This window comes from Labrus bergylta, chromosome 23 (assembly GCF_963930695.1).
Source record: "Labrus bergylta chromosome 23, fLabBer1.1, whole genome shotgun sequence".
Taxonomy (NCBI): Eukaryota; Metazoa; Chordata; class Actinopteri; order Labriformes; family Labridae; genus Labrus; species Labrus bergylta.
The window spans coordinates 12,415,732-12,441,205 of record NC_089217.1 but is presented as its reverse complement, the minus strand read 5'-3'; the positions used below and the strand labels follow the sequence as shown (position 1 = coordinate 12,441,205).

The 25,474-nt window shown below is 41.7% G+C and overlaps 1 protein-coding gene across 2 annotated transcripts; it reads right to left on the bottom strand.

Moving 5' to 3' along the window:
• Positions 1 to 544: 544 nt before the first annotated feature.
• On the bottom strand, positions 545 to 25,356 carry waslb (WASP like actin nucleation promoting factor b). 2 transcript variants are annotated; one of them, XM_065951176.1, is made up of 10 exons: positions 24,937 to 25,356; positions 16,982 to 17,116; positions 16,731 to 16,817; positions 13,921 to 14,017; positions 8,112 to 8,295; positions 7,212 to 7,254; positions 5,050 to 5,203; positions 3,436 to 3,974; positions 3,234 to 3,342; positions 545 to 1,813 (listed from the first exon to the last, which is right to left on the bottom strand). In XM_065951176.1, exons 1-10 carry the CDS (start codon positions 25,039 to 25,041, stop codon positions 1,752 to 1,754), a joined length of 1,515 nt encoding a protein of 504 aa, XP_065807248.1. In that variant the 5' UTR covers positions 25,042 to 25,356; the 3' UTR covers positions 545 to 1,751. The 2 variants fall into 2 exon arrangements, with proteins under 2 accessions (XP_065807248.1, XP_065807249.1); XM_065951177.1 differs by lacking the exons at positions 13,921 to 14,017; positions 16,731 to 16,817; positions 16,982 to 17,116; positions 24,937 to 25,356 and adding an exon at positions 9,172 to 11,934.
• Positions 25,357 to 25,474: the final 118 nt, after the last annotated feature.

Genomic DNA, 25,474 nt, shown 5'->3' with positions numbered 1-25,474 from the left:
AGCGCATGACAACCAATTAGCTTGGACTGTTTTTAAGTTGTTTTAGATAAATTATACTATAAATTAATAATTCAGTTTAAGTTTTGAACATGGTTTTGACCTGCTAAACTGCTGTAATTCAATGCTAACAAGACTCAAACGCCGCCGTTAGTTGTCTCTTTGTTCTTTAATTTTTTAAAACAATTAAATGAATTTTGTAGAAACAAAGTAAAAACTTAGCGTTTGAAGCATTGTTTAAAATAGAGTAAAAATCCACCTTTAAGTTAATATAAAGGAATAATTACAGGGAAATTTTGTTAGTTTGGTTTAAGCACATGTCAACATCTGACAATTGTTTTTTTTTTATAGGGAATAATTAACCATTGTTTGTTTCAGTGAGCAAATTATATTGTACACCTCATGATTTATTCAGCAGAAGAAACCTTTGACCCTTGTCTGAAAGACACCTTGGATCTCGTAGCAGCACTTAGTATCTACAACAGGAGAGCCTACCCAGCTGTCTCTGTTCAGTAACTCAGGATAAGGACCCATTATAAGCATCAGGTGGGTAAAACTAAAATATCTTTATTCCTTAAGCTTTACATGATCAATGACCTGGTTCCAACAAACAGGCATTCATTAATGTTTGCTACTGTAGAAAAAAAAAAGAAAGACAGAAAAGGAAAAATACAATTTTCAACTGAATCTGTAGTGTGACAGTGACTAAATAAAGAACTAAAATGCCAAACAGATAGCCATCAGTGGGCTACCTCCATGTGTGTACTGTACGTAGTGTTATGGATTAAAGGATAAAGCGGCTTAATATGCTGACTAACCAAGTGTTTTCCTCCTTATTTAAAGCGTAAAATGTATATGTCATTATAATACAGACCCCAAAATGTCCTGTATCCATGCAGCGAGTCTCCTCTTTCTGTGCAAAAATATAACAAGACTCAAAATCTGGAGCTAATTTACAGTCGACAGCAAATGAAGCTAACATTTCCAAAAAGAGCCTTTTCCATTTTTTTTTCTCTTTGTTTTAAGAAAATATGAGTTCTAAGCTAGGATCATTTAATACGTAAAAATAAACTACAGAGCAATAGGGTATGAAAATAGTTCTTTTTCTTCTCCTGACAAACAATGATGACACATGATTGATGAAGGATTCATGGCAACTTATTTAGTAAGCCTTCTCCTTCGACGACTGACCAAAAGAAAAGAAGAAAACATTCAACTCTACGGTTTAAGAAACAGCTTGATGTTAAATTGCACATGTTAATCTTGGAAGTGGAAACATGGGGGAGTGACAGCGAGGGAAAAAAATGTGTGATGGGCTGATAGGAGGGCGGCACATATAGGAACGATGTCCGAGTGACAGATGGAGGTGAAAAAGTTTGGGGGACGTGGGAGGAGGAAGAGATGCATAGAGAGATGGATAAATCCCAACAAAAGTTTAAACCAGATATGTGAAATATTGCTATAAAGAGACAAAAGATGGAGCTGACGGAGACAGACATGACGAGGACTGAGAAACAACAACCTAAGATATGAGAATGACAAACATTTACAGATTAAATGAGGTATTGCACAGATTAATAATAATAATAAAAAAAAAAAAAAAAAAAGCATAAAGGCAACAAAAATATACAGCAACTTGATAGAACATTTACATTTCTACGAGTGAAATTAAAGATTTCTTTTTTTAAAAGACATGAACGGTTTTTAGTGTCATGATCATCCCGGGGTTGAGGTAAGGGAGCTAGGAAACATAGCTAGTCCTCCCATTCATCATCGTCCTCAAAGTCTTCATCCTCATCATCTTCATCATCCTCATCTGTGAAAGAAAAGAGGAAAAAATGAGAGCGACTGAAACAGCTGGACGATTACACAGAAAAACAACAGAGTTAAAGTGACATTGACTTATAGAAGTAGCATGAATGCCTTAAAATGAAGGGTGCAATGGATCACAAATCTTTTCGGTTCGGTTTCAAATCTTTTTTCCGATCTTCTCCTCAGTGAGCCACGACTCAAACTGTGCAGCACTACACATCAAAATGCATCTTCACTACTCTTAATAATGAATCACATCCTCAGCTTTGTTCACTACTCTGGGCTGTACACATATGCTACAATACCAATACAAATAATCAGCCAGATAAACCTGGACTCGCTTTTCATTTAGAAGCTCTTATTAAAATGTGAGTTCAACAGTGTGTAATATAAAAAGCTGCATCATTTCAACATCAGCAGTTTGTTAAAGTTGAGGTCTCTAATCAGGGATGTCAACTCAAAGAAAGAACAAAAAAAAAACAGCTAATCAATAAAGTTTGCAGGGATGCACAGAAACAATTTTCAGTGAAGTATGTTGAACACACACACAGTTCATTGAGCGTTTGTGTGTGTGTGTGTGTGTGTGTGTGCACTGGGGGGCCAAAGGGGGGCGTGTGCGTTTAGAAAGTGCATCTTAAGTGTTTGGACCGATGCGTTCTGTTTGCAGCTACAGAAAACATAACAGCTGTTACGTTACTGACGATACATTTGTGATTGTTGTCATGCGTAACCACCAGCTGATACATTCATACTAAATTGCAGACACTGTGAGATGAAATGGAGAATCAGTGTTTGAAGCAAAGTCAGCGCTACCTTCAAATGTATCATGTCTGTTCAAGAGTATACCTTCAGTTTGTTAATTCTATGTATCTATTTAAAGGACTTCTTCATCAATAATAACCTCAACATAGAGTGCACTTCTCATATTCCAAGTCACAATGGCCTTACAAAGGCAGCAAATAAGAAAAAGAAGGCATAAATCCACAAGCTGTCAAAGAAAGAAAGAGATGTAGTGTAGGCTGAAATTAGGAGATTAACATTTTTGAGGAACTCAAATACATTTAAAGGATATTGAAGATTAAAATCCCAGTCAATCGGGATCTCAGAAGTTTTGGTTTCAGGAAAGACTGAAAATAACCTTCTGAAAGAACATCCTTTTTTCCAGAGACTAAAAGTGGAAGAAAATGAATCACAAGGTCGATAAAGACAAAGGAGGAAGTAGGGAAAGTTGTTGTATTTCTTGCTGACTGTGTGTCATCTGACGTTAAGTTAATGACACAAAGTCTGAGTGCTGCGTCTGGTGTCAATGAACTCTTTGAAGGTTGAAGAGGCCGGGGGAAATAATACCAATTACACGAACAGGAATGAATAATGATATGATAAGCTAGTTAACAGGTGGCCACTGTTCCTGTCTTTTTATGTACCTGAGGAGTGAATAGCCTTGCTCCTTTTCTGCATCACCTCCATCAGAGCGCCAACGATGCCTGCCGATGGGGCAGGGGCGGCAGGGGCTGAGTCTGGGTTTTCTCCCCTCTGTAAATGAAACACAATGAGCAGTTCAGTTTAAAAAAACACAAGCTAGAGATGGAAACAGTCTATTCAAAGAGAGGATGTGTCACTACTGACAGGTTTCAGTTGGATTCCTAGTCGGATTTGGTCCAGAAGTGCGTCTCTGCCAATGCTGGACACCGGCCTCTCCTTCTGCTCCACCTTCTTCAGTTGGGTACCCTCTCTGATCTGGCTTAACAGCGCATTCTTCCCGGGCCCGCCACTCTCCCCTCCGTTAGACTCTGTTGGAGGAGCCGGAGGTGGAGGGCCAGGAGGCGGTGGCGGAGGAGGGGGAGGAGGCGGGGCACCTCCACTGGATGACATCGAAAATGAGGGGGGAGGCGGTGGAGGGGGAGGCGCCGCAGGAATCGAAGCATGTGCCGGTGGAGGGGGAGGCGGGAGGGAGCCACGGCTGGGCGGGGGAGGCGGCGGCGGACCGGACATGCCTGGTCGGGACGGAGGGGGAGGAGGGGGCGCCGAGATGGGCGCTCTTGAGGGTGGAGGAGGCGGAGGGGCGCCTCTCCCCCGGGCTGGAGGAGGAGGAGGAGGAGGTGGGGCTGAGCCGTGGTGTGGTGGTGGGGGAGGAGGGCCGCCTCTGGATGGAGGGGGTGGAGGAGCTGAAAAGGATAAAACGTGAAGAAAAAGTTACAAAGTTGCGATCATCATCCTGGATCGTTCACACTGAGGTCTTGAGGAACATCAAGATTTAAAGGGACAGCTGGAAGAACTGGATGTCAAATCATCTCTCTCTATAAAGCTACATTTTAGAATCACTGCCTGTTTTAATGCACTTTGTAGTTATGTTAAAAAAACAACTGAGGGCTGCATTTGTGAATATAAATAGGGTCAGTTTTCGTGTAATTGGTCTAAAGGCAATATTGTAATGAAAACTTGAGGGATGCTTCTGCGGTCATTGAAGAATAACTGCAAGTGCAAAATAGATACAATAGGATCCACTGGATCTACTGGATCAGAAAAGGAAGTTTGGCTTAGAGGGAAGTTAAGCAGGGGAAAAAAAAAAAACATTAGAGTTGAAAAATGCATGTTAAGTTTATGTAGGTTTCACTGCATATGAAAATGCATTCCATTTCTTGATTCTTGCGCGTATGAATGAACCATGCAGTTACATAATGAAGCCACTGGGGGCAGCCTTTTAGCAGAGTATATGCATAGATTTGGCAACATGTTGGACAAGAGCTAGAGCACATTTGGAAATTGGAACATCATTTTTTTTTTTTTTTTTTTTTGCGAAATGACATCATTACCAGAGGAAGGATGTGTCATGTAGAAATGTAAAGATTTGAATTGCTCAAGAAGGAGTCATACCGCCTCAGAGTGAAGGGACATATCGTACGACTCAAGTAGAAACACAGCAAACACTTCAGTTCAGTTACTGCAAGTTCTGCACTCTTTATCATTTGATCAGATTACAGTCCAACTCGACATGCACAGTCATGAGCTGTCACAGCAGGTCATGCATCAAAATAAACCTACCGCTCCATCTGGGCGGACCTGGGGACAGAACCACCACACTGGTTAGATTGTCTTATTTAATGACACAGTCTCATGGAAAAACATGATGCCAGAACTCCACACTGAACCCAGCAGAGTTAGATTTACTGGTCTGTTTCTTTGCAAAAATTGTAGGATTTTATCTTTTTTTTTTTTCTTTATTTCCCTATTTGTTCCTACCTTGTCTCCGGAGCTCATTTTTGACAGCTTCTACACCTCCTTTCTTCTCAATGAAGTCGTAGATGACCTTGGAGGTCTCTTTGTCCTTCAGCTGAGCCTCAGAGATGCCGCACATGTCGAACAAGTTCTTCAGCTCTGGGTCCAAATTATTCAACTGGAGAAAGAACACAGAGGAAGAGAGTACATGCATCAATATGAGCCATGGAAGATGGATATAACCACAGCAGTAAAACACATTGCTTACTCTGATTTATGGTGAAAGGATGCAGTGACACTAAAAAAACTGAAAGTTGACTGCAGCCGTATAACAAAGCATATTTGTAGTGTTCATACAGTTTCTCTAATTTAAAACACCATCAGCTTCATACTGTAACTGAGCGGCGCTATATGGCCTCATCTGCTAATATACAAGCACACTCCTGCAGGGCTTTAAATTAACACCCACCAACTGTCCAATTGGGGGTAAAAATTAACTTTGGTGGGCAACATTGTAGAGTTACTAGTCATTTTTGCTGGTGATGAATGACAGCAAATATAACTGCGTCTGTTTGAATCGGCAGGCTGCGGAAATGATGCGACAAGTCAGTGTTGCCAGATTGGGCAAATTTGGCTGGTAAAAAAATCTGGTTGGCTGGTAACTTTAAAAATCTACTAGCCCTGTTGGCTGGTGATCAAAAAAGTAAGTGGAAATCCCTGCACTCGGGCACATGCATAATTCCATGCCCAATATGTTAACGTCTATGATGTGATGTCAATGGTTTAAAAACTGTATTTATGAGCTTTGAGCTCAGTAACACATTATTTGGCTGGCATGTCTCAAGCTGTGCTTTCTCATATTAGGAATTTTTTTTTACTGTACTTTTAGAACTGACTTTCTTCCTTTTTATGTATGTGTATGTGTCTATATGTTTTTCTTTCCGTCACACTGCTTGGGGCCGGGAGAACAGCATTTCATATTTTTTATGTATGCAGATACATGAGGAAAATGACAAATAAATGGAATCTGGATTAAAAGAAGAGTCACATCTGAAAGACCGGGGTGGCCATGTTTGACTTTGGATGTTAGAAATATAAGAAAGTGTTTCAACTGGTCCTTCAGGGAGGATGTGATAATAGAAATGATATCACTTGTGATGTTACATTCTTGTGTTTTGAGAGACTTGTAGTATCCCAGTAAAAAAAAAAAAAAGGTACAAAATTAGACAACAATGTGAGGTATTATGCTGCCACCTGGTGGTGTGCGGCTGCAACGCCAGGTTAAAAAAAATTCTCAGTAACCGAAGTTGGAGTTTAAGGTAAAATCAGGGATTTTGTCATCATATTTTACAGATTTAATTGTACCTGTCTCAGAAAGAGAGACAAGAAGTAAAGCCACACATAACACAGTTCAATGTCTTACTGTAAGCTTAATTGTGTATTTATTTCCTTCCAAAACGACTTTTGTTTTTTGTAACCATCATGAATTTAAGTTGCTTTAGTTGCCGTGTATCAGAATTTAAGACTTTTGGACTGCTTATGGGAATGGATAATGACTTTAAAAAGGTTGCTCCTCTATGAACTACTTAAGCTAAAGTCTCCATGATGTAAAGATAGAAAAGGCAAGATACATTTAAAGACTGTTAAGACTTAAAGTTATCCTTTGCTCATTTGATATCCCCTCATCTGCACTCTACTTTAAAGCCTGAGGATTCAAGAGCTGAGAAAGATTTGTTCAGCTGACGTCACACTATTCAAATCGATCTAAGTCTTTGAAAGCATTGAGTTCTGAAACCGAATCACCTGTTTTTTTTTTTTTTTTTATCTTTGTCATTTTCTGACTGAGTAAGCCCTCTGACCTGTGTGATCTCATACTCATCCTCCAGCGTGATTACTGACCACGCTTTTCTTTTTTTGGGAACGAGTCCATGGATTATGCAGATGCAGGTTGATTCTCTTTCCCTTCCAAAATCTTCTTGTGTAACTCTTCTGATGACTTGGCCACGCAGCTCGGCTTAATACATCGTATTAAAAATGTGAAAAATCGGTCTGGGAGAGGGCTGTGTGGCTGTTTAACAGATAAACTATGGGGCAAGATTTAAGAACCTTTAGAGGTCATACTCCCAACATGTGCAGAGACAAGTACAACACCAGCATGCACATTATGTTCTTTTTAGTGCACTTACATCAAAGCCTGTGTTTGGATCCCAGCCTACATGTCCAATGTGCCTGAGAAAGAGAGAGAGAGGACATGAGATCATATTAAGAAAACACAAATGGAGGATAAAGGTTTAAGAAAAACATTTTAAATATCTCCTAAAAGCAGATTTTTTTTTTGTTAAACTCTGGACACCATTACACGGCCTGCAGCATCTCATAAAAGATTACGAGAGCTGCCACTAACTATTCACTGCACAGATTGTCCTGCATAATCAATCACATTAATTAGCCTACCGGATCAGTATTATAGTAGGAGTATGGGTCACTATGTCACATAGGAAACCTGAAAGCAATAAACTCGAAAGACAGAGTCGTTGTTGTTACCTTGTAGAATCAAACAGACAAATGTTTATCCAGCGCTTTTGTCTTGTTCTGAATTGAAGCTCATAATTAAGATGATTAGTTTGAACTGTGTCAAAGCTTCTTTTTTTTTATTTCGGTACCAGCATAGTCAGTGCACAGATTGGTAATTTAAGTCATTTTAAATTTTGGGTGCCTCAAATGTATTTTTTGTTGTCATGATATAATCAAAAGACTGATCAATACTCTTTGTTTTTATTAGTTTTTGAATCAAAGTTTAAAATTCTGTGGAACGGAAATGCCCTCTGGCATAAATAAAGTTGTCGAAGTCTAAATTCTGCTACCATGACAACTCTAACATATTAAGCATTAAACATGAGAAGCATGAAATTAGTGAACATCAGTAAACGTCTGACTGACTGTATCATCGATTTCTTTTTATATATGCAATATGCAACAAAATAGATTTTTTTTTCCAGAGAGGTCACATGCTAATTTGGTGATTAGAATGACATGTAACGAGTATATATATATGTATAATCTTGGTCATGCCAGCGGTGACTCACTGGAAGTTGCTGGGCGTGCCGATGTCTGCCTTGGTCAGCTTCTTCTTCTTCCCTTTAGCCTTTTTCTCCCTTTTGGCGAAGGAGGAGTGCACAATGTTGTTCACCTGAGAGTTGTTATGGTAACGCTGCACGTTGCTGATCTCTGGGTTTTTGATGTCGACTGTGGCCATGGGCAACGTCGGGCCTTTAAAAAAAAAATGATGGACACAACAACATGAGTTTATGCAAGACAGCCGGTGTATCACAAAGAGGTATGATTGATACAAAGATAAACTAAACTTCTGTAAGAGGATTTTCATTCAATTTAAAGGACTAGGACAACATTTTTTGAACGTAAAGTAGGCTACAAATGATATGTGTGCCAAAACTATGAAAGCTGGTTTGATAGCAGTTCAACATTTACAAAAATGAATAACATTGGCCCAGAGTTCCAGTTCAAATCCAAGACTGGGGCTTTTTAAGGCCAGCGGTGTTCCTCTAATTATATAATCCTCCATTTAATGGCTATTACAGACTCTGTTTGGAGAGGGTTGACACATTTTTTTTTTTTTTTTTGGGGGGGGGGGGGGGGGGGGGGGGGGGGGGGGGTTTGTGGGTGTGAAAGGGGCTTAGAACATCTGGGATTACAGCATCATCTCATTACTGCTGCTCCCACTCTCAGTGAATGACAAAACAGGTTGTGACTGACGCTGGATACAAAACACAACATTGTAACCCGAGCTCAGAATCAATCGTCATCACTGTTAGCTCTGCAAACAGATGTTCTTTCACGGGAATTGACATGGGAGAGCTATGTTTGCATTAACATATCAGAAAGGATTTGCAATAACTGAATGTAACAAAGAACAAGATTTAAACATTGACACAATGCCACAAGATCTCTGGATTTTACACAACATTTTCTTCAGTTTTAACTGCGGTAATGGACAATCCAAACAAAAGACAAAGTGCATTATTGCTGACAAAATTCAATTGGTCTGCGCACAGGGATCCCAGACATACTCACATGTCCTAAAACATCACATTGAAGCTTCTTTACTTTGCAAAAACAACACTGTACCTTTAACACTCTCACTACAGGGACTTTTCCGACTTTTACTTGGGGAAGGGGAGGCAGACCGGCTGCGTCTCCTCCTCACCCTGTCCCAAATACATCCACTGTCACTCTCCCTGCAGGTGCTCATGCTGACATCCAGGAGCATTTTGCCCACCAGGTCGTGAGCCTGATCTTTGGGGACAGATGGAGAGGCGGGCGGTGGGGTCAGACAGGGACGGGTACAGTTCGTCCTGCGGGAGAACCAGGCAGTGTAAAGAAGACAGACAGCTCCCTGGGCTCAAACCTCCACCTCCAGAAGCAGCCGCTCCTACTCCCCCTCCTGCACTGCCCTCGCAGTTCATTTCCTCAGAGGGAGCGGAGAGGAAGGTGGTGCAGAACATCATCGCAGCGGCTGCTTTGGCACGAGCAATAAGGTCACAGACGGAGACGCCAGGGAGGATTCCTGGTTCGATTTCAAATGCCTGACAGGTCTGAGGTGCTTTTTCTCAGTCAAGACACAAAGCTATGATCATCCAAGGAGGTTTTCATTTTCATGAACCAGATGCAGCACAAAAGAACTTCAACTTGTTGTCTTTTGTTAGAAGATTCCAGGATTCTCAAGGAAAAAGTTTCTAAAACTCGACCCCCCCCCCCCCAAAAAAAAAGGACAGCAGAGAGAGAAAAAAAAAGCCCACTTGTCTCCGATTTGACGCAACAGTCTGTATTTACTGACTTAATATCCTCATCAGACATCTGGTGGGGCTCACTCCACAAACTGTCTGAGCTGCGAGGCAGGCGTCCAACAATGCCATCAGAAGGGAGACGGAGCAGCCAACACTTCGCTGGCCAAATTTGCTCTTCCTCTTACATTCCTTCCGTCACAGTAACAGCTTTCTTCTACATGCAATTGTCACCAAATTCCAGTTTCCCTGCTTCTGTCCGCCTGAGCTCTGCATATTTTGCATCTATTTTCCATCGTTTCTTTCTTTATCCGTTCGACTTTCCACCTCAGCAGGGTGCACTCGTAGATCAACACGCTCGGATTGGTCCGCTGTGATCGTTCCTCCACCCACCTCCTCTCCTGGCTCCTCCCCCCACGCCCGCAAAACACACAAATGGATCTAATCCCAGCAAATCATTCTGGATTTAGAGCTGGATTTTTACATAACCATTAAAACCCCATCCGTGCCTAATCCCACGTTAATCTCAGGGGTCTCTACGACATGATTGAAGCTGCGGCTTGGGAGAGAAAGCAAGAAAGGCAAGAGAGGAAGACTGATGAGGGGAGTACAAAAGAGGGTGAAGAGGGGAGCTGGAAAGGGCAGTGGGAGAAAAAGTCAGACTGAGGATTAGAGAGAGTAATGAAAATGTGACATGATGATGGGAAGTGGAATGAGACCATCGGTAGAAGAAGAATATATTCTTGTGGGAGAACATGTATGACTCCTTTGGAGCTGAACCAAATCCACACAAGATTAACGACATTCAAAGTCGAACCATGTACGACAAATCTAAGATAGAAACTCGTATTTACAGTCATACATCGCAGCAGAATTTGGCCGAGGTACATGGAACACGTTGCTTTAAGAAAACACGTCTTTTTAAAATCTCCTTTCCAGCAGGTGATGAAAGCTGCATCAAAGAATACACACTTTGATTCACAAATCTGAAAATCTGCCTTCAAACAAAAGGCAAAAAGTCAAAAACGGGTAACCATGTAGCTCAATGAACGTCATGTATGCACCATATAAGGCATCTGACAGCATGTCATCCAAAGCAAAACGTCCAAGGGCAGAATTTTGTTAAGCTGCTCCGAACATGAGCATCAGTTGATTGAGTAAATGTGTCATTTTTGTGGTAAAGATATGAACACACACACACGCACGCACGTCAAGCACGCACACACCAGCAGGGTCAAGTCGTGCGGCCCCAAAAACTGGCTCCCTCCTGTGCAGAAGTAGGCTGCGTGTCTAATGCGTATGTCCACAAAACAGAAGTGTGCATATTCACAAATGTGTCCCATCTGTTTTATCAGCAGGCCACACTGAATGAAGGTCATGATCTCTGCAGATTGAGACTCCACGGCAGGAAAGGCAGAGCTATTCTACATTAATATGTTAAAGTACTGCGCTTATGTGCTTGACTTTCTTTCTCGATCATACACAATTAAATTCATTCTGACTTACAGAAAATTATACCGAAAAAATCTCTATATCCTAGACAGAGTATGCACTCATTTCTTGATGTCCTATATAGGGGGGGGGGGGCTTTTAAGGGCTGTTTTACCACCTTTAAGAATTGGTTATTACAGCTAGGAGCAGCTCCTCCAGTATAGTTGAACAAAAGAGTATCCAACAGACCACGCAGGGGGGGGTCATGTGTTTATATTTTTTAAAAAGGTTTGATTGAAGACATACTTTTTAACACCTGTTATGATCCAAACCTGCTCAGTGTGAATGTTAAAGGGAGGAAATGTGAAACTGCTTCTGTTTTTTCTATACATTGTAAACACATAGTTTGATGACAGTTGTTGATTTAGTTGCTAAGATTTTTTTTGCAATCAGTCCGCTGGGTCTCAATCTCTTTAGCCAGGCTTTTTTCCACAATGTAAGGGAAAGAAAAATGTGGCCTTGAGGTTGTTGCCAAGTTACACAAGTATCTGAATGATCCTTCTACTCCACCCATCTGACATAACAAACTGAAGGGCACGAGAAGTTGCCAAGCCATCAGACACACGTCGGTCTCTGTTCTGACACCACCCCCTTTTATATATTTCTGAAGTGATTGACAGGAAACAGGGGAGAACGTACCATTTGGAGGGTCGCGTGTCTCTTCTCTGTGGACACAGACAAATGAAATCATTACAATCCTTGCGCTCAGCGGTGGCTTGTGTTAGTGAGAAGCGAATCGTTGTGAGTAAGTCAAAGGGAAGATGTACAAAGAGAAGAGAAGTGAGTGGCTTCTTCAGAATGGGCCCGACGAGACTGTACTTAATGGAAAGTTGAAAAAAAGTTGCCAAGCCAAGTGTTCTGTTAGGATGTTTGGGAGAGGACTCATGGACACACACACACACACACACACACACACACACACACACACACACACACACACACACACACACACACACACACACACACACACACACACACACACACACACACACACACACACACACACACACACACACACACACACACACACACACGACTATCAGTATCAGCTAATTTGATCTCAGATATTCGTACCTTGAGTACCTTTGTATTTCACTTTTTCTGGCTATCACCAGCAGAGGGTGCTATATGGACTACAACAAGCATTATCACTCTCCAGACTGTCGAGCCGAGATGCACATATATATCCATCTATCTCTACATATCGAAGATAGATCTAAGAAAGAAATCGGCCAATATATCGGTATCTGAATTTTTTCTCTTTATTATTAATAATAAACTATAGCAAATAATGGATAACACCCATACACACACACACACACACTTCCATAAACGGATGTTTGAGTTTTCCAAGGTTGATGGTCAACAGAAGAAGCAGAGAAGATGAAATTAAGACCCCGATACAGAGGGATTAAGAGGAAAAGATGAAAAAAGGATCCATTACGAGGTTCAAGGAATGATCCGCAGGGGGAACAAGGAAACTGGACGGTCTTAATCAAGGATGTGATGATAAAGGTTAAAAACTGGAGTGCACAATATTGAGGTTTTGCAGAAACAATAGGAATATGAATGGCTTATTTGGCTGAAAAAGACTGAAGTGATGATAGACGGCAAAAGATTGTTAAGTCGCCTTCAAAGAAGTTGAAGTGTCAAAGTAGAATTGTTGTTGCTCTTCATGCATTATTTGAATGAAAAAGATCAGAAGGGCAAAATTGCGAGTCAAAGAGTCATATCACAGCTGATTTTTCATTTTGCAGATTTCAACATGAAACTGTTACACCCCCTCTCCCACTTTGGGCCAGTCAGCATATTTTTTGTGTGGAAAATAAACAGATCCAGAGTGATCTCTTTGACTCTTAAAAGAGACAATGACTCAAAGGTTTTCTTGCGGCACCAAAACAAAAGATGATGTTATTCAATAAATGGAGAGGTAGAATTGATGAATCTGTCTGTTAATTTCTGTCATTTGATTTCAGATGCTTCTCATCTGGACGTGCATTTTATTTTTTATGTTCTTCACTATCAATGTTTTTTTTTTTTTGTTTTGTTAATGTAGAAGGTGGCGTTAAAACAGTGGTGGGGTTATCAAAGGTTGTATCAACAGGGAAGAGGTAGCAGCTGATTAGAAGAAAAAGAAAATCAGGTGGTTATGTTAACAGACCAAGGCAAAAAAAACAGTAAAAGAAATCTGTAAGGTTAACTGTCTTGGCCTCTGAACTCATTTAAGACATTTTTTAGGGCAAGTTTGTTTTTACTAGTTCAGCACCGTAAAAAATGTCAAGTAACAACATTCGTATGATTTTTTAAAATCCTACAGTCAGACCAAGTGGGATCATTTCAAGCCAAATATTGCAACATCACAGACTAAAGTAAAGACTGAAACGGTCACATTTAAATCACTTTTGTTGCCATTTCATTATTTTGAAAACTTTCTGCATCCTTGTGCTTTAATAATTTGCCTGACGATCATATTAAAAAGCAGAGTTAAACGAGTATGAGGATAAAAATGTGCTGAACGTGGCAATTTTTTCAGTGAGTTCAGGGAGCAAGTAAGATTTGATATTAGTTAGTAGCAGCAGCAGCAGCAGCATTAAGGTGGTACCAGTTTTCCTCTGTCGTCTGCCCATTAGCTCATGAACTTGGGCGCGGAAACGCTTCGACTCCTCCTCGTTGGCAAAGTTGAGACCCACTTGGCATGTCTGTGAACACACAAACACACACAAAAGAGATCAAACATTTGTAAGGTCAATTGAACTCTTTCTCAAGTGCCAACTAACTTTTTAACCAACTTAATTTGGATTGCTGAACCTACACCCCCCCCCCCCCCCCCCCCCCACCCCCCACCCCCCCCCCCCCCCCCCCCCCACCCCCCACCATGATCATCCTTATCATCACCGTCAGCTTTCCCACATGCTGCAGTCTAAGCCAGCTCAGGTGTTTGCTCCATAAATACAGACATCTCGTCATATCAAGGGCTTAAGACTTCACAGAAAGCTAGGACTTCAACACACAATGTCGTTTTTCACAACGGGAATAGACATCAGTATGTCTTTGATAGGACAAAACTGAGAAAGAGTTAAATATAATGTCTGGAATAAAATGTCAAAGAAGATAATTATCTCTATGGTAACCTAAGACTTGTGTGTACCCGTTTTGTTGTACAGAATTTTCCCCAGAATGGTAAATGGACTTGAGCTTGGAAAGCGCTTTTCTAGTCTTCTGACTACTTGGGGTTACACCCACACATTCACACAGATTCACACACTGATGGCAGTTGTTGCTATGTAATGAGACCATCAGAAGAAACTAATCCCATTCATACTCATTCATATGCCGCTGACAAGGAGCAGGAGCAAGGACGCATTGGACATGTTGCTGCAGGTGCTTGGGAACGAACCCTCGACCTTCCGGTTGAGCGACGACGATGACTCTACCAACTGAGCCACAGCAGTTTCTGCAAAGTGGGACTTGCAAACTCTTTCTGAATTCAAATCTGCTCAAACTTGATAAGACCCAAGATTTAGTTTGTGTGAAGTGTTTACAGTACAGCAGACAGGAGCGTTGGGTTAGCTTTCACAGCTTGTGAAACAGGTTCAAAACATTTGCATCATAATGACAGAAGAGTGTTTAAGGGCGCGGTCACACTGGCCATCTGTACCGTGCTGTACTCAAGCACGATTGCTCCCCCCGCTGCGCCATACCCACGCTGGCCGGCACGGTCTTGCTGGCCAGGTCTAACCGTGCCTAAAAGCACGATGACCTCTTGTACATAACATCGTAATACAACACATGCACGCTTTATTTTATTATGAAGCGTGCTCAGTTTCCAAACAGGCGGACGAGAGAGAGAGAGAGAGAGAGAGAGAGAGAGAGAGAGAGAGAGAGAGAGAGAGAGGAAAAAAAGAGACGTGCAGTCGAGACCGTGTCTGCACATCAGAGAAAAACACAGAGCATGACAGCTACTTTACTGACTTTGAGGCTTATTTTAAGCCATTTTAATCAGACACAGCAATAAATAAATAAAAAAATAAAGTATACGCTCGGCCGCGGCCGCACATCGGAGAACATGACAGCTACTTTACTGACTTTGCAGCTATTTTTAAGCCATTTTAATCAGACACGGCAATAAATACATTTAAAAATAAAATAGACACGCGGACACCTGCACATCAGCGAACAACACAGAGAACATGACAGCTACTTTGTGCCTTAAATTGTGTCATGTTAGTCAGATACAACCATGAAACTCTGGATTTCTCCATAATGAAGGCTGTCAGCGTTGTGTACCCGCGTGCTTGTGCTCGTGCTCGTGCATGAAGTGTACCTCTCTGAAGTGTGCCAAAGCCAAGGAAGTGTACTGTGCCTGAGCACGATACGGAGCGGTCACACTGGTCAAATGAACTGGACTTAAAGCATTGAAGCGTGCTTGGGCACGGTACGGATGGCCAGTGAGACCGCGCCCTAAAAACATGTCAAATGTTGTTCATAGAAATTCTAGGATTTCATTCTAATATTAGGATACTTGAGAGAAGCAGTGCAATGTTCCAATGACTACATGTAATAAGTAATTAAAGTGTCTCTGAGCTTATTTGCAGAGAAAGAAACTGTTTTCCCCCTATTTTTCCTCTCCAGCTGCATTCAACAAATTAAAGAATTAAATCATTATCACTCATTAATAATAATAAAGGCTATTTTGGCCTGTGAATAAATCGGGGCAGGGACTTTAAAGAGTCCATATTATGCCCTTTTTGGGGTTCATATATTTAATCTATGTACCTCCTAAAGTATGTTCACAATAGCTAAAGTAAAAAAAAAAGTGTCTGTTTTCATGTTCTGCCGCTCCATGCACCGGCTCGCTTCTGACTTTCTCTCTCTAAGGCTCTGAAGTGCCCACGTTCAGAGTCCCCACATGTGCCAAGTCTGATCTGATTGGTCGGCCTGTCGGCTCTGCTGTAATTGGTCAGTCGCTCAGCCACTCTGGCTCTGAGGGCCGGGGAGCATAAACATTAGCACCTTAGCACTACTGTGCTACCGCAGGCTACGGCATATCGTGGGCGTGCTACAGAAGTTAACGGGCGTGCTACATGAGCTGCTGGGCTTGCCACAACGAGCCAATGGGCTTAGATCAGTGATATCACACTGACAAGACGTCACATTGACAAATTTTTATTGAGGGGTGCTAGAACCGAGCGTTACATGCAGCTAATGCTGCAGCTAACAGGAGGAGTGGGAGAAGCCGCGTTTTCGCAGAATTTGAATTTTTGCAAATAGATGTGCTTAAACATGCACAGGACACTTGCAAAACACACTAAAGAGCATATAAAACCAGAAAAAGCATAATATGGGCCCTTTAAATACCAGGGATCTGAAATAATGCAGGACAATGAGTGAAAGAAGAGGAGGGAAACTCACATCTCCAGGAAATGTGATGAAGTACGGTTTGGAGAGGTAGATGCTGAAGTTGTTGTAGAGCTCCTGTTCAAATGTCACCTTACCGTCCTGTGAAAAGAAAAGCACAGAACCGGGTAAAATTAGATTTATTATGAAATACAAAAGGCAGGTATATATGGTATTCACTGTGACATGAATCGAGATGAGTTCTATTACCTCCCAAATGAAACCAGTGGTGTAATCATTAATGTGCAGAGCTGTGTTTGCCTCACCTTGATGTCAAAGACCCTGATGAAGTAGGATCGTAGGGGGTTGTCTTTGACCAGACAGGCCACACCGCAGCATCTCTTGTTCCAGCTGGAGTTCCTGTCTGCTGTAAACACCTGGACCACTGCTGAAGCCAGCGACTGGAGGGAGAAAGGGAGAGCCAAACTTATTCTGTGTTGCTAAATGGATAACACATAAGTGGTGTGTTTTCTGAAGCCAGATAAATGCATCTTGCAGGTAGTTCAAATAACAGATTAATATCTATAACACAAAAAACTGGTGACTTGATTAAAGTTATGTGCACTTCAGTGTCCCTGAGAACTTATCAACCATCTTAATCCATAAAGTTCATGTTGCAAATCTCAACAGATGTTAGCTGTGATGTTGAAGATACAGCAGCACTGCGTCAGTCTACAAAGTACAGTACAATACAGAACAGCACGAACACCAGCAAAGATTAAAGTCCTCGATATGGGAGGTGACCATGAGGTCTTTCCAATTTGAATTCACTATGGATCTTCCTTCTTTGCCTCCTCTGTGTTATGTCCTAAAATCCAAAAGTCAGATATTAAGAGAAGCCATCTTTAAGGATGATCCAAATGGTGAAATGGGTTTTGGAGGAGTGAAAAAGCTAGAAGGTTTGCATGCAATGCTGCACACAGCCACAAACCAGTAAAAAAAAAAAAATCATGCTTTCTTCTCTTTTAAAAACGAACAAGGCAAAGGCTTAAGAGCACATGTTATCATCTCAACAGAACATATACTTTTACTGCAGCATCAAATCATATGCCAGTTTCTTACGATACCCCGTCTGTACTGATTAAAAGCTAATACACATCTGCTGTTAAACGCCTTTCATGTAGGTGTTGAAGGGCTGCTTAAATGTATTATGACATAACCACAGACTGACTGACAAGAGTGACAGGAACGTCGTGGGGTTAAATAGTTCTGTCCTGCAGTTGTCAGAATATAGCACATCAACTCAAAGTGTCTGACAAGCGGCTCAGATATACGACAGAGACATCAAGTGATCTTAGCGCGGTAAGAACAATGAGTTCGATTGATTTATGTAGTGTAAAAATATGTGTTTTGAGCGATGCCAGATGTCCTCTTGTTTGAAACATAGGACACAACATCTCCAGAAGACTGAACTCTGTGAGGGATCTTTAAAACTACAAATATGCTGTAGTGTGACTGAGCCTACTCACACACACGCACGCACGCACGCACGCACACGCGCAGTAACACACACACACACAGTGCTTTGCTTAATGGGTCAAATTTGTTCAAGCACCTCTCTCGTGAAAATCTTCCATACTGCATTCCAATATTTTAGCCCATTTATACTATTTAAAACAATTCAAGATGTTTATTTCAAACCCCAACTTTAAAGAAGTTTGGAGTGTTTCTGAAATGCGTTTAAAAGGCAAAGAAAAGCTGCCAGTCAGCACACCTGTGGCGCGCACACACACACACCGAAACATCCACGATCATAAGAGCAGATAAGACTCCCGCAGGTTTTTACAGATGGCTGCAGGGATTTTCTCTCCGTAAGGGGGTCCAAGTTCCCAGTCATCATTACTGCACACATGAAAGCAAAGAGCATCAAACGAGGGAAATGCCTGCTGATGTTTGAGGCCTTTTCATTCAGTTGTTCCATTCATTATTGCAAACTTCAAGACAACATACCAAGGCTTTATGTTGCTCTTTGTAGCACATATGCAGAGGCAGTCAAGGGGTATTTTAAATACAGACTTTTTTCTTTTTTTTAACATACATTTTGGTTTTAACCGGTCTACACGTTTTTAGTTTTTCAAATTTAAAGTACATCTGTATTTCTACATGAAGGGATCTGTCTAGTGTCGTAATGTGATCATTAAATAGCTGATATTTCCTTAGAGTATAACAGTACTTCAGAGTAAGGAGCTCTCTGAGTGAAGGAACAGTACACAGAAACCAAAATGGAAACTTGTACAAAACAGCAAAAACATCTCTTGCTTAAAAAGGAAAACATTTGGGTCTAATTCTCTGATTCCTCAGAATAGACTCCCTTAAGAGTCGAGACATTGCTTCAGACTGAATAGAAGGCACGAGCAGAGACATCTAGAGAGACAGTCCCACATCTCCCTGTATGGATCATAAAGATGCTGAAAGGCTGGTTGTATTGGCCTACACTGATCATCCATGACATCATGACCACCTGCCTAATACTGTGGAGGGCGGGCAGGCACCCCCTCTCGACAGGTCAGGGCCAAAACAGTCCTGACCTGACAAGCCTTGCCCTCCATTAAACCTCTGAGGGTTTGCTGTGGTATCTGGCACCAAGATGTAAACAACAGCTGATCCTTTAAGACTCGTACGTTTCGAGATGGCTAACACATCCCACAGACACTCAACTTGGGAATTTTGAGGCAAAGTCAACAACCTCGAAACCCCCAGGCAACCTTCTTCCATTGTAGTCCAGTTCAGATGCGCACATGCCCATTGTAGGTGTAGGTGTGGTATTTGAGTGGAAAGCTTGAAATAGACAGGAAATGACGGGAGAGACTGGGGGACGACACTGCCAACGAAGCTAAACCAGCTTGATGCCGCTTTTGGTGGTGGACAGGGTCAACATTGGGACCCTGACAGGTCTGCTGCTATACAGCCTGATACACAACAAATTACCACGCACTATGTTCTGACTAGAGCCCACCGATTAATCAGCCAGCAGATAATATGGGCCAGTATTAGCTTATCAAATGACTATGGGTTCCGGCTACTTTTAAAGCAGATAAGCACCGATATTACAAGATTTACTACCAGTCCAAGAGCAATAGCATACATTCCAGTTGAGTGATCATGTTGTCTTCATTATCTGTTCCACAAGTGTTTGGTAACTGCATTGGATGAATCAAGGCAATACATTTGTACATCTATTATCTACCAATCTCAACTGATCAAAGATAGAACCCAGAAAGTAACGGCCAATGTATTGGTATCTGATTTTTTCCACCCTTAATATTACTATCAGGATCGGTCCCATTAATCCGATATCGGTCGGGCCCTACCTCTGACAACTTTCCATCAGAACCAGAATAGACTTTCTCTGTTAGACATGCACATCTGTGAGCCTTGGCCACCAATGATGACCCTGTCACTAGGTCACAGGTTGTCCTTCCTCGAACTACTTTTGGTACGTACTGATCACTGCTGACTGAAAACAGTTTTGGAGATGTTCTCATAACAATCTGGCCCTTGTCAAAGTCTCTCACATCCTTGCCAAATGTTCCTGCTTGTTGCCATTGTAGGAGATAGCAATGTTGTCAGAGAAGTCATAATGGCGTATGTGGCAAGGTTACATAAATATTGCCAAACTGTGCACCGAGCCTTAGATGATAGAACAATAGTACATGCAGAGCACCTGTTACATCACAGTGGTTTTGAAGCACATTTCTAACCTAGAGGTTTGAATGACGCTGTGGAACAAGTTAGCTCTTTGTTTGGTTGCTTTAATTGTGATTGGGTTTTTTTTCGCTTAACAAGCATGCAAAATGTATATTTTTCTTCCAATTCTGCTTCACTCTCTGCATGACTGTATGTTGTCCAGGGTGATTTTTAATCATATTCATACAAACACTCAGTGCCTTGGCAGCATTAGAGCTCTTGATTGTTTGGATTTGGATCAGTCATACCTAGGAGGATCACAAGAATAATATGAATTTGGCTTATCTGTGCAGCGACTGACTGTAATAGGGTCAATGCTCCGAGGCCCTCAGGGTTTCATCTGCCTGTGTAGCACTGATTATTCCTGACAAGGCCGAAAGGGCTGCAGGAAGCGGAGCTCTGTCTATTACGTCATCATAACACGACAAACGTACCGACGTTAAAAAAGGGGTCGATTTTCCCATTGTTCTTAAAAACAAACTACGTCTTTCTGCTTATTGATAAAGAAAAATAACTGTCAAACTCAAGGACTGCAAAAATGTATTCCTCTTCAATTAAAGATGAGTGGATAAAGCAGTTAAGCTTTGCATTATCACAAGATTGTATGCACAACTCCCCCGTCCCCCCAACTCCACTGCCCAGGTTTAGCGTCTTTCTGTGCAAAACACTGACTGAATACATATTTTTATTCTGTGGCATCTTTAAAACCTTTCCTCTGACTGGCGCTGACTTGGGAAAAATGGGATCTCCCTGGTAACGGGATTCATAGATGTTATAAGACAAGGGGGCCGCCACTAAAAAGTTTCTTTTTTCCCCACAGTCATTGAAGGCTGTTTTTGTTTCTTTCACTACAGCAGGTCCCCTAAGCAATAACACACAATCAACATGAGTGGACACAACATTATGTGGACTCAGCATGAGCGGTGGCAACAGTTTATTAACCACTAGGAAGTTATTTTCCTTGAGTATGGAAATGAGATCCATGGAGACAGGCTAGTTGTTGTTGTGCAGCTGAACTAGCATGTCACCAGACTGTGCACACAGGATCTCGTATGCAATAGCATACCGCTGATGTCATGATTTTAACTCAAGTTTGTTGTTCAAAATGTATCGTTCTTTATAGGGAAGATGAGGAGCATCCCTAGGACGCATGGATAATGACGTCCTTCCAGAGATCTTCCAGAGACACAGGGGGCGTGTACCTAGCAGCATGACTGAAGATGAGGGAGAAAGTAGAGTGCCGATATCAGAGTAAAGACATGTACAAAAATAAAGATTTACAAGGAGAGGGTTCAAAACATGCTTACAGAGCGACTGAGTGAACATGAGAAATGTATGAACAATCGAGGAGGGCATGATACGAACGGGGAACTTAAAGGGGGTCGGCTGCGACGGGAAAAAAGAAAGGATGGCAAAATTGGAAAAAAAGGGGTGAAGTGGAGAAAAAAAAAAAGAGGAGTCATGTTCCACTTCTCCAGCACAAATCACCAGAGGAGGCCGACCACGGGACTTCCTGTAGGATAGGACTGCTGATCAGGCAGTCTGTGTACACACACAATCTCTCACACAGACGCAGTGTGTATTGGACTCCTTCCACCTTTCGCCCAGTCAGACAGTGTTGCTGATGGTGAAAACAGCAGAAGGAATACTAATGCGGAAAACCAATGAGTGAGGCTACTGTGCATGTACCTGGACGTCTCCATGTCAATGAACGCAGATTGAATTCTCAAACACGCCATGGATTTATGCATTTAATGATGCAATTTCTTCACATATTTCTGTTGTAGGAATAATATTCATGTCAGACTTCTAAAATAGGACATATTGGATGCAGACAGTTCATCACAAAAAGAACAGAACAACCAATCATTTACATTCTTCATTATTTCTATGAACACTTGCCTCATTATGTGGGCTTTCTTTTGCAATACACAGCCTCTAAAAACGTTTCTGACCAATTTTCTTTCCATGTCATTAAAGCAGTAGGAGGACGCTCCGACGAAGGAATCCTGTTCCATCATTGTTGGACGTAAAATCTCAGTCTATACTGCCAGGACTACAAGCAAGAAAGGGCCACTACAGCACTGGTGGGCATCCTAATTAGATTGGTCAGAGAGACACACACAATGTCAGTGTCTTCTAGTCGCTTCCTCTCACACTCTTCCTGAATGCAAATACGTGTAGACACACACAAGAGCGTAGGACTGTGAGGAATGTTCCTGGTCACATGCTGACTGACATGATCGCCAGAATGCCAGAGGAACGTCGTCACTGGATGTTTTCTCAAACAGGATACAATAGGTGTAGGAAGGTGTGCCTCTGAAACCTGTGTGCTCATGTGGAAAAGAAAAAATAAAAAAGAGAAAAAAAAGGAAGAGGCGGGACATCCTACTATGTGACACACCAGCCATTTCTGGCTTGTCATACCGTGTCATGGGACAGGAAGTATACCCTTTCACACCAGGAGCATGGCAGACTCATGGTAATAACATATTTAGATCGATCATGCAATCAACTTGAATTTACAACGATTAAAGGAAGTTATGATCACTACGAGGAAGTAGCCTGTGAACGGGCAATGTGACAAAATTGCAGATTTGTACACGTTTGTGTCGGCTGCATGGCCCATATGTGTGGAAAGCTAACTTGATCATGCCACCCAGAAAACACAACCCAGTTAATAATAAACGGACACATTGACTTTAGGATGTGTCTTACCTAGACAGGCGACAGATAACAGGTGATTGTGCAACGTGTTTTCCAGCTTTGGTGACATTTACAAGACACAATCTCCGAACTCTGACCCCTAAGTCATATAGTCAGGAAAAAAAATACATTTTCAAAGCAAGAGTTTCTGATGGAAACTAAGCATGACACACAAACAAACAAACAAACGAACGAACACACCCCTTGTAGACAACAACAGAATAGAATAATATTTTACAGCCAGAGGAGTGCAAGTGACTTTTGCACTTTTAACACAACGGCCAATACTGATCTTAAACAGTCTTGAAACATGTGATATTTTCACTGATGTTCCAAAACAAGTCATTGTAAAAACCACAATTAGTTCAGGTCTCTGCTGGTAGGCTTTGGGCTGAAACACAACAGAGAGAACATGACAGTGTAAGTGCACCTTTACTGGCTCAAATGTGCATTTCAGAATTGATTTCAATGTTTTTTTTATTGTATAAGGCTATTTCCTCTGCAGCCAGTTTTCTATACAAACTACAAATAAGATAACCAGCAACAAACTATACCGCTAAACATGATGCAAACTCTCCATTGTTAAATGGCAATAAAAATTGTATTTACTTTACATTGCCTTTAACTGTCACCTTTCCTTTTTTTGTTGTTGTAATTTGCATCATTTTATATGTATTAATGCATCCTTTTGTACTCGCAAATTTGACAATTTGATCGCTCTCAGCATATATTCCTGTTTTTTTTTTTTTTTTTTGCATTTGGTTTAATTCACCATTATTGGGGTTTTTCTCCTGCAATGTGAGGTAAAACATCTTAAACTTCTTCCTCTTTATAAAAATGTGCTCTACACAATTTTTAAAAAATTATTACAAAGATCAATGCATCTCTGAGCTTTTAGATACCAGGGGAGGGGGGGAGGGGGTTAAACTAATATGGGAACCTGCCATGCAAGATTGTAGAGAGGGAAAAGCAAATATAGAGAAAATATTAGAGTATCTAATGTTGCTGCACATGCAAAACTTCAAATGTAGTTGAGATGTGCTGCATGGGCTTGCACATGTAGGACACACAAAAAAAAAAAAAAATGAGTCAGCTGAACGCTCAAAGTGTTACGTAAGACTTGACTATCTCACAATATTGAGTCGTGACATTGCACTACAGATTTAGTCTGCAATCACAAGTGAAACGACAGCGCTGCTTTCTGATCAGACTGCATGACTGGCATGTCTTGCATTAGGGAGGACTTTGTAGCTCCTCACACACACACACACACACACACACACACACACACAAGTCTGCTCGGCACATTCTTCTCTGTGGACACACTTCCTGAAAACAACCTAGGTTCAGCAAAGCTATGTTATATAATGCCAGTACAAAAAAAAAATCATTGCTTTACCCTGCTCTCCACTAATGGCTTGAACAGCCCCCCCACCCCTCCACCCCTCCACCCTCCACCCCTCCATCCACCCCTGACTGTTAAAGCCACTGTGGTGTTGCTAAGCTCGGTGAGGTTATGCTGTGTGGGAGAGCAACTTGAGGGTTCCTGGAGGATTCAGGTGTGTCTTTAAGTTTAAGGCGTTTACCGAAGTGTCACCGTCTGAACCGGGTCACTGTGCTGCTTGTGCTGTCAAAACAAACCGGCCTCTCCGAAGTCTGAAATGTTTCTTACACAACACGTACCAACATTAAAAAAAAAGAAAAAAGGCTGACAGGCCACAAACACCTCATACCTACACTGCTATCTCCAGACAGGAAACACAGTTCAAGTTAGCTTTATTAGCTGTTTCGTAGCTATCATGCAATTATTTGATGGGAAGAAACTTACGATGCATTTCCTGCCGAGGAGGTTGAAAAGGGCTTCATTTTCCTGCGGTGTCAGTAGTAAGGAGCCGCTGTTTACTATCCGCCGTGGTGGCGGATGTCCACTCATAATTGGTCAATTTATAAAGTATGCACCGACTGTAACTCGTTTGATGTGATCCAGAAAGATACATAAACAATCCCTTGGTCATCCGTGGCCTTCCTCCGACCTCCTCACACCGGATCAGTGTATCCCGGGGTTCCTCAAAACTGGGGTGCCAACAAATGTACCCCCGTTTATGACTGCGATAAGACCGCCTCTCTTTAAAATAAGGTCAAAGCGAGAGGGCGAAGAGGGAAAATGGCAAAAACTTTCCTGGGAAGTCCGACCGCCAGAGAGCCCGGAGCCAGTTCCATCCAATATGGCAGTGTCAGGACGAGTCCACTATCCTGGAGTGGGGAGGGGGAGACACGTTTCCAAGCCGTGTCCCATCACTTGATCAACAAGCCATCATTTTGACACTGCAATCATGCAACGTTTTTTTATATCAGCAGTTTGTAAT

Bases quoted from the DNA above. Each gene is read 5' to 3' on its own strand.
- waslb (XM_065951176.1), bottom strand. From the start codon at position 25,041: ATGAGTGGACATCCGCCACCACGGCGGATAGTAAACAGCGGCTCCTTA. The intron at 16,818-16,981 runs GTGAGGCAAACA...TTCTTTTCACAG, and splicing joins TCAGGGTCTTTGACATCAAG to GACGGTAAGGTGACATTTGA. The intron at 8,296-13,920 runs GTACCACCTTAA...TTTTTTTTAAAG, and splicing joins CAGACGACAGAGGAAAACTG to GCCCGACGTTGCCCATGGCC.